We start from the raw sequence: 15,052 nt of genomic DNA, 5'->3' as shown, positions 1-15,052 counted from the left end.
CACTACTGCCAGGTAAATAAAAGATTCTAATTACTGAAGGCACTAACTACTGATAGGCATCGTTAGCAAATGAAAGATTTTGATAGAGAACAAACAATGTATTTACCTTAATAGTGTTCAAAAGTCATAATATATTTATCAGTTCATGACATCCAGGCTTACAAATTCACTGTCTCTGATGGACACACGTCCAGATCATCCGCTCTCAAAACTCCGCCATCTTTCTCCCCACATCCACCACTGCTGGCGGCTCATCTCGAACTGCGCAACGCTACGCGCTGTTAACAGCCAACTGCCCAACACTACAATAGCAAATTCCAACAATGCAAACCACCCATAGACTGCACACAGCACAGTCAGTGATTTTCATATAGAGCGCTACATGGCGTTACCAACATAAAACCTAAACAGCCTACTTACATAGATATACGAAAACAAGTGGTACACTGATAACCTATCACCACTGATTTCTCTTGATCGTCAATAGTACATCGGACTGGATCAGCAGTTTAATCTTTTAATCCAACATGACTGATTTTATTGGTAAATGCCTTCCCTTTACATAGTAGTCATAAAATTCGATATCTTTAACCTTTATCTCCTCTCTCCCTCTGATATCCCCACTCTAAAAAATCCAAGAACAGCGAAAAGGGCTATCGATAGATAAGGATCCTTGAAGCTGACAAGAGGTTCGACAGAAGTTACGTAATATGTAAATTTCATGTTATCTACAAATCTTTGGGAGTAAACTGTATAGATCTTATCACGATACTTGATCGAGTATCAGGCCACAGTTCAGTCTTTATATTAACGAACATACGTAAGGCAATTCTTGTAAAACCATTACTGCTGAGATAATCTTCACTGGAAGTTTAAATTTTTATTTTGTTTATCTTTCTAACAGGGTTCGCAGAAACATGAAGAACTCCGCAGAAAATGGCATTAATAGTGCGGACGACGTGCACGTGATGAGGGTCAAAAGACTGGACGAAGATGAAACAATTGGAAAGAAACAGGATCCTTTGGATGTGTAAGACACTGTTAAATTTGTTGGATTCGTTTTTTATACTCTTTGCTTTAGTCCCCAATTTCATGGTTGAGTATACATTTTATATTTATGTCCTTTAAGATAAAGTTTGTGACAGCTCTGATAAATACGTACTAGTGGTTAGCGGCGGCATCATAAACTGATGTTTCATGAGAGTAATAAGCAATAGTAAACAGCAAAAATAACGCAGTTTTTCGTCTTAGTTGAGGTAAAATTATTACAGCGTATAGCTTACACTGAATTATTCACTTCGTTTGTTCCCGGTGCACACTGAACCATGCAGCAAAGTTAGTGCTACTAGGTGTAGTATTTTGTATACAACGCTACAGAAACAAATGTGGAGATGGCGAGCGATACCAGTAAGAACGTCGTCAAGACAACGTCAGATGTGGAGCTGGATAGTCATCGCGAATGTACACAGTCCTAACATCAGAGACGCGCAGGATCAACATGCTGATCTGCCAGATCACAGGCAGATCTTTGTTTACTGCCACGTGCTTCGGAACTGCAACACCTGGAATATTTTGGACCGTCACGACCGATACTCTATACAGAGTATCGCGACGACTTATTGCCAAACAGGTTATTGTGCTTGTGATTGCCTTGTTAGTAATTATTGGCGTTGGTTCTCTCTAGGAACAGCAGTTCATAACACTGCAGGACATCAAACGGCCATCTCTTGGAGAGACTACATTGATACAAATGTTGAGGCAAACGGACAATGAAGCCACTACAGGGACGGACATTGTTTACTTAGATTTTAGTGCTAGCCTTGTGCTAGGAGGAGCCCTACACATTGTGATTTGGAACGGGGCGTTCTGAAATTATCAGAAGAATAAAGACAAAGTGCACCACAGGCAGGTGAGTAATCGAAATCTAAAAGTAAGAATGAGTTGTAAAAGTGTAAGGTCACGATAACCATTCCAAAAAGGGTTTAAGACATAGTTACAGTTTACGCTCACACTGTCTAGGAAATGTGTAAGCGAAGCAAATTTTAGCAGAAAAATAACAGTCATGGAGAACAGGTAACATAGCTCTTTATTTCGTGAGTTTTTCTCTCAATACTTCTGCTAAGACCAGGACGTCAACTTCCGGTGAATTTCGAGAACAGGTTACAAGTTTTTTCTTTACTGTTCTTTCGAGCCTCAGCCACCCCCTTTAGGGGTTGGAAGCATGCTGGCAGCAGCCATACAACCACTCTTACGACTGGTGATATAAAAAACTACGTACATAGTTTTTCACGATTCAAACGAATAAAATAATAAGATCAAAGATAATGGAAGATGATTTTTTGTAGTATTACTACGAAAAATACAGGTGGTAAAGGTGAGTCTTGTGCTATGGTGAAGATGGAGATCCTTCTTCTCGCAACTAGTCTCAGCAAATGCTTTCAATGTAGGAAAAGAGAATGGAAGGAAGAGGCGGAAGACTACTAGTACGCATCGCTATGTACGAAGGTAGGAATTTTATAGTGGCAAAAAAGTCCTACCATTGAATTAAATGTCACATATACCACACGTTATTTATAACATTTGCATCGCAAATGGACTCCTCTTTCCACATCACGCGCACGTGCAGTTGTAAGAAGAATAAAGCCTCGTGTAGCGCACTATCTAACGTAGTGCTGTCACATTGTTCTCGAAACAAGGACAAGGTAGTTGGATAAAAACTGAATATTCCAGTAAGGTCTTAAAAGAGGCTTGCAAGGAATCTCCATTGTCTTGTACAACATGGCACAGTGAGTAAAAGCTACCAACGAGGAACGCCAAAATGTAACATCGGCCATCCCGTCATCAGTGTCAGTCTTTGGTGTTGCAGCATTACTGAACAGTCAACGACTCCAAATGATTTGTAAGCTGGCCTGACAGACTGAGGTAGAATGTATGGCTGAACTGTATACTCTTAAGGAACGCCTGGGCAAGAGAAAAATGGTATCACAATGGGTTCGGCATGAATTGACGGAATAGCGGGAACGGCTACGATGCGAGGCTATCACGCTACAAGTGTGAAGGATATCTCGTACAGTATTACACTCCTGGAAATTGAAATAAGAACACCGTGAATTCATTGTCCCAGGAAGGGGAAACTTTATTGACACATTCCTGGGGTCAGATACATCACATGATCACACTGACAGAACCACAGGCACATAAACACAGGCAACAGAGCATGCACAATGTCGGCACTAGTACAGTGTATATCCACCTTTCGCAGCAATGCAGGCTGCTATTCTCCCATGGAGACGATCGTAGAGATGCTGGATGTAGTCCTGTGGAACGGCTTGCCATGCCATTTCCATCTGGCGCCTCAGTTGGACCAACGTTCGTGCTGGACGTGCAGACCGCGTGAGACGACGCTTCATCCAGTCCCAAACATGCTCAATGGGGGACAGATCCGGAGATCTTGCTGGCCAGGGTAGTTGACTTACACCTTCTAGAGCACGTTGGGTGGCACGGGATACATGCGGACGTGCATTGTCCTGTTGGAACAGCAAGTTCCCTTGCCGGTCTAGGAATGGTAGAACGATGGGTTCGATGACACGTCTCCATTCGTCCCTCCATTCACGCCTGTCGCGACACCACTGGAGGCGGGCTGCACGATGTTGGGGCGTGAGCGGAAGACGGCCTAACGGTGTGCGGGACCGTAGCCCAGCTTCATGGAGACGGTTGCGAATGGTCCTCGCCGATACCCCAGGAGCAACAGTGTCCCTAATTTGCTGGGAAGTGGCGGTGCGGTCCCCTACGGCACTGCGTAGGATCCTACGGTCTTGGCGTGCATCCGTGCATCCGTGCGTCGCTGCGGTCCGATCCCAGGTCGACGGGCACGTGCACCTTCCGCCTACCACTGGCGACAACATCGATGTACTGTGGAGACCTCACGCCCCACGTGTTGAGCAATTCGGCGGTACGTCCACCCGGCCTCCCGCATGCCCACTATACGCCCTCGCTCAAAGTCCGTCAACTGCACATACGGTTCACGTCCACGCTGTCGCGGCATGGTACCAGTGTTAAAGACTGCGATGGAGCTCCGTATGCCACGGCAAACTGGCTGACACTGACGGCGGCGGTGCACAAATGCTGCGCAGCTAGCGCCATTCGACGGCCAACACCGCGGTTCCTGGTGTGTCCGCTGTGCCGTGCGTGTGATCATTGCTTGTACAGGCCTCTCGCAGTGTCCGGAGCAAGTATGGTGGGTCTGACACACAGGTGTCAATGTGTTCTTTTTTCCATTTCCAGGAGTGTATTTACAAGTCACCAAATGAGACGTCATTAATGTGAAAGATATGGTGATTCTCGTATAGAACCGAGCTGGTGTTATCCTAACGTATACCGTTACCCAACGGCATACCGTGATTCCGCTATATTACCGTTCATTCCAGGAACTCGCGATCAACTCTGTGAAAGAAGTGGTAACGTTTTCTGCAGAATCCACCCATCAGTTTTCGGGCCAATGCTCGCAAGCCTACGGTGCAAGCTATGACTAATTTGTTCCATCGATGTTTCTGGGAAGTGCTGTAGTATTTACGATACTCCCTGTCATTAAATCTTTGCGGCTTCGACTTGATTCTTAGGATACAGGAAGCGCTTCGTAGCACGTTTCAGAATTATTACATAGATTCGCGAGCTTACAGACCACTCCGTTCGCTCAACACAACTGGAGCTGGTGAAAGTACTCTACAACTTCCACGTCGTAGCTAGCGGTTTTATATAAAAAGATGGTGACTACTTTGAAGGCAGTTAAACTACGAAACATGTATCTCAGCTATATCAGATGTAAGTACGTAATTGTCACTATTAAAGTTCCAACCCCCACAGCTTACAGATTCAAAAATTGGTGGCACGGCTACCCCCCCCCCTCCCCCCTCTCCCCCAGTTGAGTGTTGAGATCAGGACCCTCTATCCAAATGTACTGCATTTGAGACTCTCCACTGATTTGCGCATTCGTGGAGTTGAAGCTCGGAAGTCAAATCATCAGTCGTAAAATTCTACTGAAGATGTTTTCCTGAATTTCAGCAGGAATATCGAGGCGAAAAAGTATCTCTTGGGATATGGACTTACGTTATCTGAAGAACTCAATATCAACCGGAAGTGATCCAGAAATTTCATGAAGTAAAGATGTACAAATCAAGTTCACCTAAGTCATAACCGATCTGCCCGTGAATGCGCGATATTAAGCGGAACTCTTTAAATGAATGGATAAAGGATTAAGAAGTATTCAATATAAATGATGGAAAGTAACATAAATTTCGACAGCTAGTTGTTGACCTTCAGAATTGAGGAAAAATGGAAGAAGAAGAGTTTTAATACCCAATGAGGGAAACAAGTTTGTGGAAGAAATTCGAAGTAAGAAAAATAAGAGATACAAATTTCTGCAGACGAAGGAAACTTTTTTCACTCAAGCTTCACTAGTGACATGAAACTTAAGTTACTGCTGAAGTGGTAGGCCTGAAACATAGTACTGTACAAAGGGGAGTGGCGAAACCTAACAAGACATTGGAAGAATTTGAAATGTAGTATTACAGAAATATTTTAAAACGTATTTGGCACGTGATGTAAGAATACACACACGATATACCACGCAGGGAAAGAATTATAAGAAAGATGCTTTCCAAATGAAAGGTCATGTTACTGCCGAATCTTCTAGTGTAGTTAACCTAGTAATGAATGGGGAGAACCATTATAATGTAAGACAAAATGTACAATATATAAACATAGCTAAGTTTCCAAGATAATGAAGCCATGTTTTACAGCAAAACGAGACCCTTTTTTCAGCACTTCCCCCGAACCAATCATCGCCAAACAATACTCCATCTTACGCTGCTTGAAATTCCTATCCCCACTACGCGGCTTTTAAAGATGGTCTATTGTACTTGAGAAAACGTTGGTACCTGTAATTTGAATCTCTGATGCAATTTGCAGTTTACACCACATGAAGCTGACTCTGTTTTAGTTCGAAAATTCCATCATTTGTTAACACCTTTATACAAATTATTTTTGTGTTGTATAACTTTCGTGATCTTATGTATATTTCTTAATTTTACTGCAATTTTTTTATGCCGCAATGTAAAATACTTAAAAAATCACGAAGTCACATGCTCTCTTTTTCAGACAATTCAAAGATAAGCCCAAAGGAAAGGGTCCAGAACCACCTCCACCAGTGGGTTTCTTTAAACTGGTAAGTATGCCAGAGTGCAATCAGATTTTAAAATATGTATGTATTAATATGACGATTAAGTTTCTCCCAGCATGGGAAGCCACAGCTTGAACCATTGTGAATAGTCAGCTTCTCTTAAGAGAAGAGAAAATGTGGAGTCAGACGAGGTAAAAGATATTAATTTGTGCAATTCACTGTTGCGTAATATCATAATATCTGCTACATTATAAATACGGTCGCAGGTTCGAATCCTGCCTCGGGCATGGATGTGTGTGATCTCCTTAGGTTAGGTTTAAGTAGTTCTAAGTTCTAGGGGACTGAGGACCTCAGACGTTAAGTCCCATAGTGCTCAGAGCCATTTGAATCATTTTATTTGCTCCTGTGAACTGCTTCTGGAAAGTAGGCCGAGAGTGAAGGACGCGAGTAGGAGCAGGAAATGGTGAAGTACTTCGGTACTGCGTATAGGTTAAAGCTCTTTTACTGGTGTATGAATATATACAATCGATAATATTACTTAACTTGGCGTACAGATGAGCACGAAGGTGCGAAGCCGTTCATGTATCAAAGCTAACAGCTACGAGAAGTTACAAAGGGAAGTTTGTAGCGGCTCACCCCAACAGAAACAATGTTGCTTGGTCGTCTACTCGGAATCAAATGGGTAGAATGTGGAGTTGCGCTCGTAGAGCTGCACAACACCGGCTAGATAGCGCTGTCGTCGGTGTCGGTATCGTAATGCCAATCTTACCTTGTACCTACGCTGTGGCATCGTAGCTATCGATACCACAAGTAGTAAAATAACGGAATCAGTTAACCACTGAGATTCTTAGTTATACACCAAGGTGACAAAAAATACCGTATCGGTCCTCCTTTTGGCCGATGTGGCATGGAAGACCCCTAAGAAAGTGGACGTAATATGTTTCATTTGAGGTGATCAAACTGAAGTGAAAATTACTATGAATAGTAAAATAACGGAATCAGTTAACCTCCGAGATTCTTAGACTATACACCGAGGTGACAAAAGTCATTGGATACCTCCCAGTGTCGTGTCAGACCTTCTTTTGCCCGGCGTAGTTCAACAACTCGGCCTGGCATGGACTCAACAACTCGCAGGAAGTCCCTGGAGAAATATTAGCCATTCTGCCTCTGTAGCCGTTCACAATTTCGAAAGTGTTGCCAGTGCTAGGAGTTATGCACAAAGTGACCACTCGATTAAATTCAATAAATGTTCGATGGGATTCATGTCAGGCTATCTAGGTGGCCAAATAGTTTTCTAGAATTGTCCAGAGTGTTCTTCAAACCAATCGCGAACAATCGTGGCCCAGTGGCACGACATAATTGTTTGGGAGCATGACGTGGATGAATGGCTGGAAACGGTCTCCAAGTAGCCAAACGTAACCATTGCCAGTTAGTGATCGGTTCATTTGGACCAGAAGACCCAGTCAGTTCCATGTCACACTGCTCACACCATTATCGAGTCACCACCTGCTTGCGCAATGCCTTGTTGACAACTTGGGTCCATGGGTTCGTGGACTCTGCGCCACTTTCGAACCCTAACATCAGCTCCTACCAGCTGAATTCGGGACTAACTGAGCAAGGCACAATTTTCGAATAGTGTAGAGTCCAGCCCATACGCTCACGAGCCCAGGAAAGGCACTGCAGGCGATGTCGTTCTTTTAGCAAAGGCACTCACATCGGCCTCCAGCTGCCATAGCCCATTAACGCCACATTTCGCCGGACTGTGGCAACGTATAGGTTCAACATGTGTCCCACATTGATTTCTGCGGTTATTTCACGCAGCGTTACTTGTCTGTTAGCACTGACAACTCTACGCAAATGCTGCTGTTCTCGGTTGTTATGTGAAGGCCGTCAGGCACTGTGTTGGCTGTGTGAGAAGTAATGCCTAAAATTTGGTATTCTCGGCACAGTGTTGACGCTGTGGATCTCAGAATATTGAATTCCCTAATAATTTCTGAAATGGAATGACCCTTGAGTCTAGCTCCAACTACCAGACCGTGTTCAAAGTCTGTTAGTTCCCGCCTTGCTGCCGTAATCACGTCGGAAACCTTTTCGCATGGATCAAATGGCTCTGAGCACTATGGGACTTAACTTCTGAGTCATCAGTCCCCTAGAACTTAGATCTACTTAAACCTAACTAACCTAAGGCATCACACACATACAAGCCCGAGGCAGGATTCGAACCCGCGACCGTAGCAGTCGCGCGGTTCCGGACTGAAGCGCATAGAACCGCTGGGTCACCGCGATCGGCTCACATGGATCACCTGAGTACAAACGAGAGCTCCTCGAATGCACTGCCCTTTTATACCTTGTGTACGCGATATTACCGCCATCTGTATATGCGTATATCGTTATCGCATTACTTCTGCACCGAGCGGGGTGGCGCAGTGGTTAGACACTGGACTCGCATTCGGGAGGAAGACGGTTCAATCCCGCGTCCGGCCATCCTGATTTAGGTTTTCCGTGATTTCCCTAAATCACTCCAGGCAAATGCGGGGATGGTTCCTCTGAAAGGGCACGGCTGACTTTTCTTCCCAATCCTTCCCTAATCCGATGAGACCGATGACCACGCTGTCTGGTCTCCTTCCCCAAACCAACCAACCAACCAAACATTACTTCTGTCGGCTCGGTGTATAACAAAATACTAGTATGAACATTACAAGGATATTAAAATTGTTAAAGAGCTAGAATAAATGCAGAAGTGGTAGAAAAATAACAAAAACTGGGAAGATTACTTTTAAATACCAGCTTTGCGTATAATATTAAGATGATAATTTTTACTTCAGATCTGTCTCATCACAACCAAATAAAACAAAATTTTATGTCCATACGCGTTTCGCCTGTATTACTTGCAAGGTAGGTTCAGTGTCAGATCCCGTTCAGTTGAATTGCAAATACTGCACACGTATATGTAAGAACGAAAACTTGAAAAAACAACACAGCAAACACAGTTTGGAAGGCACAGTAGGCTGCAGGCTGGGCGCTTCTGGTGGCATCTCCGTCAACAGCGTTCTTTATGAACAAGTGAATGTACAGCTGCTAACGGTCTCGTCTAGGAGCTAGACGAGCTGGAAGAATCGCGGATCACTTTAAACAACTTCCTCTCAATCTCGGGGCGGATTAAACCTCTCTCAGGCCTCATCGCATACTCTTGTTCAGAGAAAACAGAACACTTTGAACGACTAGAGATAGGAGGTTCATATTCACAGGACATGTACATTAGTATGTTCTACAGGAGTGATTAGCATTTGAAACACGTCAGCCCGCGGACTCTTGGTCAACATCGATATCGCGGCGCAACACAACCCCTCGGTAGAATGTGCCCGCCGCTCTCACTGTGAAACGTCCCCTTAGAAAAATTTATACAAGACTGTGCTTAACCTGACACACAATATTTTGTTAGCGCAACGCAATCTGACTTTCAAAATTCCCTACAAAAGAATGGCCCTGACTAACATTAAACTATACCTTTCACAAATCACTTACCTCACAAAAATCTTCGCTGCTCAAGCTACTGCAATACAGCGAGCGCCACTACTGCCAGCTAAATAAAAGATTCAAACTATGGAAGGCACTAACTACTGATAGGGATAGTTAGCAAATGAAAGATATTAATAGAGAACAAACAATGTATTTACCTTGATATCACCATATATAAATATAGCAGTTCATGACAAATTTCAAAACTCCGCCATCTCTCTCCCCACATCCACCACTGCTGGCGGCTCACCTCCAACTGCGCAACGCTACGTGCTGTTCACATCCAGCTGCCGCTGCCCAACACTACAATGGCGAGTATTACAACAATGCAAAGCAGCCACAGACTGCACACAGCACAGCCAGTGATTTTCATACAGAGGTGGCGTTACCAATAAAAAAACCTAAACAGCCTACTTACAACTGCCGCTAATAACGGATGGTAATGGATCAGTGTGACTTGAGCAGATGTACAGGATGCCTCGCAGACGTGCGTACGAAGCGTACCGTCAAATCAGTGAGTTTGAAACAGGCCACATTATTGGCATGAAACAATGTGATGCAACCATCCGGGAAATTGTTGTCGTATAGGGCGAAGTGTTTCGGCAATGCAATGGGAATGTGCAGAATGGTTGACGGAAGTACGAGACCCCCCCCCCCCCGAGAAGATCGACACCTCATCCGAATGTCATTGCAGGACAGATCTGCACCGTCCTCTGCTCTGGCGCAATAGTGGAATAACGTAACACATCTTACCGTATCGGTTATGATAGTCCGTCGCCATTTATTACGGCGTGGGTTCTGTGAGAGTCGTCCATTTCTCTGCCTACCTTTAACGAATGTACAGAAAAATGCTAGACGGCAATGGTGCATGCAGCGACGTCACTGTGGACAGGAATGGCATCAGATAGTGTTTTCGGACGATTCCAGGTTCTCTTTGCTTGAAAATACGGCAGCATTTTGGTTCGCTGCAGACAGGGGGAGCAGCATCACAGCGACTGCATAATGCCAACTCAAGGCCTTATAGTGTGGGGATACAACCACAAATCAAAGTTGGTGTGTGTCCAGGGCACTGTGTTCCCCGTCACGTACGTGAATGACACCCTGCTACCTGTAGCAATACCCTTTCTGTACAGTGCACCAGACGCCATTTTTCCGCAATACAATGCACAACCACATGTTGCTACTAGAACACGTGCATTCTTGGTGTCTCAGAATGTCAGCCTTTTGCCGTGGCCAGATCAAGAGACTTGTCATCAATCGAAAATGTGTGTGATGAGTACAGTGCTCTGACTCAGTGCCAACTACAACAGATGGATTTTGGAACCAGGTGAATGCAGCATGGGTAGCCACCCTTGGCGACATTCGAGTCATATACGCGTCGATGCCATCACGAATGGAACAAATTATCAGGGTCCATATCTACTAGGCAACAGGACACATGATGAACCGAGGTAAGAGAAATGCTAATCATTTCTGCAGAACGTAACAATGTACATGTCCTGTGAGTATGAACGCCCTATCTCTAGTCGTTCAAAGCGTTCTGTTTTTTTCTGGACATGAGTGTCTTTTGGAGACCCCTCGGTAAGAGCATTGTCTGCGGAAGACAAGCTTCTGGGTTCGAGTCTCTGTCCGGCACACAGTTTAAATCTGCCAGGGAGTTTCGTAACAGCACCAACTCCACAGCTGAGCGGAAGTCTCTGAAACCTGCCTGTTTTTCACTGACGCGCCTCTCCCCTGTGCACAGTTCCGCTTCTCGACTACATTCGAACGCCTACTGATGCTGGTCGCCGTGCTGTCGACGGTGGTGTCGGCCGCGTGCCAGCCACTCAACACGCTCTTCTTTGGCACCCTGACGGGCGTCATGGTGGAGTACGCGTCGCAGATGAGCGAGGTGGTGGCGCGCGCGCTCGACGACTACCTGCAGGGCCGCTGCGCCCCGGAGGACACCGTCAACGACGTCGTACTGCGCGCCATGTTCGACCCCAACGAGGTCATTGCCAGCGGCCAGACCCGGGAGGACGCGAGCGTGGCGTTCCTCGACGGCATTCGGCAGTACTCGGTCCGCGTCGCCAGTCTGGGTGGCATCATGTTCGTCGCCACCTACATCTCCATCACGCTCTTCAACTACGTCGCCACCAGACAGGTACGCATCCAGCACATGTATTTCAGGGTGCGACTGTATTCGTACTGTAAATAACTAACGATAGAAGGGGAATTCAATAATTCTACATCTACATTTATACTCCGCAAGCCACCCAACGGTGTGTGGTGGAGGGTACTTTACGTGCCACTGTCATTACCTCCCTTTCCTGTTCCAGTCGCGCATGGTTCGCGGGAGGAACGACTGCCGGAAAGCCTCCGTGCGCGCTAGAATTTGTCTAATTTTGTATTCGTAATCTCCTCGGGAGGTATAAGTTGGGGGAAGCAATATATTCGATACCTCATCCATAAACGCACCCTCTCGAAACCTGGACAGAAAGCTATACCGCTATGCAGAAAGCCTCTCTTTCAGAGTCTGCTACTTGAGTTTACTAAACATCTCCCTAACGCTATCACGCTTACGAAATAACCCTGTGACGAAGCGCGCCGCTCTTCTTTGGATCTTCTCTATTTCCTCTGTCAACCCGACCTGGTACGGATCCCACACTGATGAGCAATATTCAAGTATAGGTCGAACGAGTGTTTTGTAAGCCACCTCCTTTGTTGATGGACTACATTTTCTAAGGACTCTCCCAATGAATCTCAACCTGGTACCCGCCTTACCAACAATTAATTTTATATGATCACTCCACTTCAAATCGTTCCGCACGCATACTCCCACATATTTTACAGAAGTAACTGCTACAAGATTTGTTCCTCTATCATATAATCATACAGTAAAGGATCCTTCTTTCATTGTATTAGCAACACATTACATTTGTCTATGTTGAGGGTCAGTTGCCACTCCGTGCACCAAGTGCCTAACCGCTGTAGATCTTCCTGCATTTAGCTGAAAATTTTCTAATGCTGCAACTTCTCTGTATACTACAGCATCATCCGCGAAAAGCCGCATGGAACTTCCGACACTATCTACTAGGTCATTTATATATATTGTGAAAACCAGTGGTCCCATAACACTCCCCTGTGGCACGCCAGAGGTTACTTTAACTCTGTAGACGTCTCTCCATTGAGAACAACATGCTGTGTTCTGTTTGCTAAAAACTCTTAAATCCAGCCACACAGCTGGTCTGATATTCCATAGGCTCTTACTTTGTTTATCACGCGACAGTCCGGAACTGTATCGAACAGTTGGCACAACATTTTTTTTCTGAAAGCAGGTTAGTTTCATTCAGGATTCCAATGCACCTATTAGTCTCCACTCATTTGCCTACAAAACTCTATTTTTTAACATAATCTCCGTTCAATGCTACGCCCTTGCGCCACATCACTGGAAGGAACTGTATGTCCGCGTCGGAGCCGACGTCGTGCTGCGTCCAGATGAACAGCGAGGCATTTGTTCGTAAACCGCGAATCACCTCAGATGAGGTTTCAACATTGCAGGCGTCACAGTCGTGCGCGGCCGGCCGGAACACGGAAGACTGGACAGATTTGCGAGACCTTGTTGCGATGACGACAGACGCCTCGTCCAGCTACTGCTTTTGTTCACTTCCAAGTCTCTGTAGACATTCTGCAACCACCTGTGAATATCTATGATGCACTGGTTTTCCGCTAAAAGATACTCAGTGACAGCTCTCTGCTTGAAATGCACCTCCGTTACAGACACCCTTTTGAAGACTGCTTATAGCGCCATCACCTATCAGAACTTCGTGAAATTATAGGGGCTGAAGCAAGAATATTACACGATGTCCCACAGCAAATTCCACCTTTTTCTTCTTTCTTTCTTTCTTTTGCTACTGCCTTTATCCCGCATTGTGCGCAGGGTCGACAGGGTTATGTACAGAAGTGGCATTGTTAATGTTAAGGGGTGGCCAGATGCCCATCCTGCCGTCACCCCAAACGCCCCACGACGGAATTAGTGTACCCCAGCTGTCTGCGTCTAATGTAAATCGTGAAATAGGGTGAATGTGTTTCAAATGTCTGCGAGTCGTGTACCTGAGGCGGGACGTGGGGACCAGCCCGGTATTCACCTAAGATGACGTGGAAAACTGCCTAAAAACCACATCCAGGCTGGCCGGCGCACCGGCCGTCGTCGTTAATCCGCCGGGCGGATTTGATCAGGGGCCGGTGCGCCTACCCGAGTCCAGGAAGCAGCGCTTTAGCGCTCTTGGCTACCCTGGCGGGTACCGGCTACCCTGGCGGGTACACTAATTCTACTTTTTTTCTCAACCGAAATTATCTTAGGAAAAATATGCGCATTACTTATTGAACAACCCTCGTACTTTCTATCATTAATACTAGATAATACCTAGACTCTCCTTCCCTTCATAGAAGCACCTCGGAAAATTTATTTTATTTTAGCTTTGCAGTGGGAATACTTAGTTATTGCATCGTGTAAACTACAACCCTTTGTGTCTAGAAAAGGATCGTGCATTACATTCACAACTTTGGAAGCTTCTTACATAGTACTGCATTTTTTTTCTAAATTCTTGATTTGAAAATCCAATAATGACAATATACCTTAAGAAAAAAAAATACATAAATTCATAATTAGAAAGAATGTGAAATGAAAATAAGCAATGAAACAAAAAAAATTGAATGTATTGGTGTTGCCCCTGAAGTCTATTGTTGCTCTTCTGTTTGCGGCTTCCTCGGTATGATTTCGAATTTTGCCTTGTAGACGTACATACTATCCTGTTGATAGTTACTAACGTGTTTAGTTCAACTAAATTACAGTTACATATCCTACTATATAACAAACACATTTTACTGATCGACCAGTATTTTCGTTATGCATTCCTTTAGTTGTTGTTATGGTCACTTGCTTATCACATCGCGTCGCTCATCCTTTCGCCATCGAAGCTGCTGTCGTCTAATTACATCCCCACTAACTGTCATCTTGTCTCTCACTCACCCCCTTACCTTCGTTAAAATCTCTCTGACAAGTGTTTCTGATTCTGATATTAATCGGACTTTGTTTATTCATCACTAGATATGCTGCTTTTTTTTTTTTACTTTCTTCATTTGTACAACAACCAAAACGCATCTACTTTTTTTCTTTTAGGGTTTTCTACAGTCCGTGATGGATTTCCATACAAGTATTTACACAAGCGCACACTCTCAGAAATTTCTTCCTCAAATTTAGGTCTATGTTTGGTACCAGTAGACTTCTTTTGATTAAGAATTCCGTCTTTGCCTGTGTTACTCATTCTTCGGTTTGCTCTCAATTCTTATTCTGCCCTCATTAGACTGTTCATT

At 44.7% G+C, this 15,052-nt stretch overlaps 1 protein-coding gene across 1 annotated transcript in view; it reads left to right on the top strand.

The window, feature by feature from the left end:
- Nucleotides 1–15,052, top strand: part of LOC124607104 (ATP-dependent translocase ABCB1-like) — a 185,515-nt gene that overhangs the window by 28,691 nt on the left and 141,772 nt on the right. The window contains exons 2-5 of the mRNA XM_047139301.1: nucleotides 905–1,030; nucleotides 6,157–6,223; nucleotides 11,442–11,588; nucleotides 11,688–11,840. Of these exons, the coding sequence (XP_046995257.1) occupies nucleotides 918–1,030; nucleotides 6,157–6,223; nucleotides 11,442–11,588; nucleotides 11,688–11,840 (480 nt within the window). The 5' untranslated portion in view covers nucleotides 905–917. The remainder of the gene's footprint in view (nucleotides 1–904; nucleotides 1,031–6,156; nucleotides 6,224–11,441; nucleotides 11,589–11,687; nucleotides 11,841–15,052) is intronic.

This window comes from Schistocerca americana, chromosome 3, assembly GCF_021461395.2.
Source record: "Schistocerca americana isolate TAMUIC-IGC-003095 chromosome 3, iqSchAmer2.1, whole genome shotgun sequence".
In the NCBI taxonomy this organism is placed as follows: Eukaryota; Metazoa; Arthropoda; class Insecta; order Orthoptera; family Acrididae; genus Schistocerca; species Schistocerca americana.
This window is presented reverse-complemented; position numbering and strand designations above follow the sequence as displayed.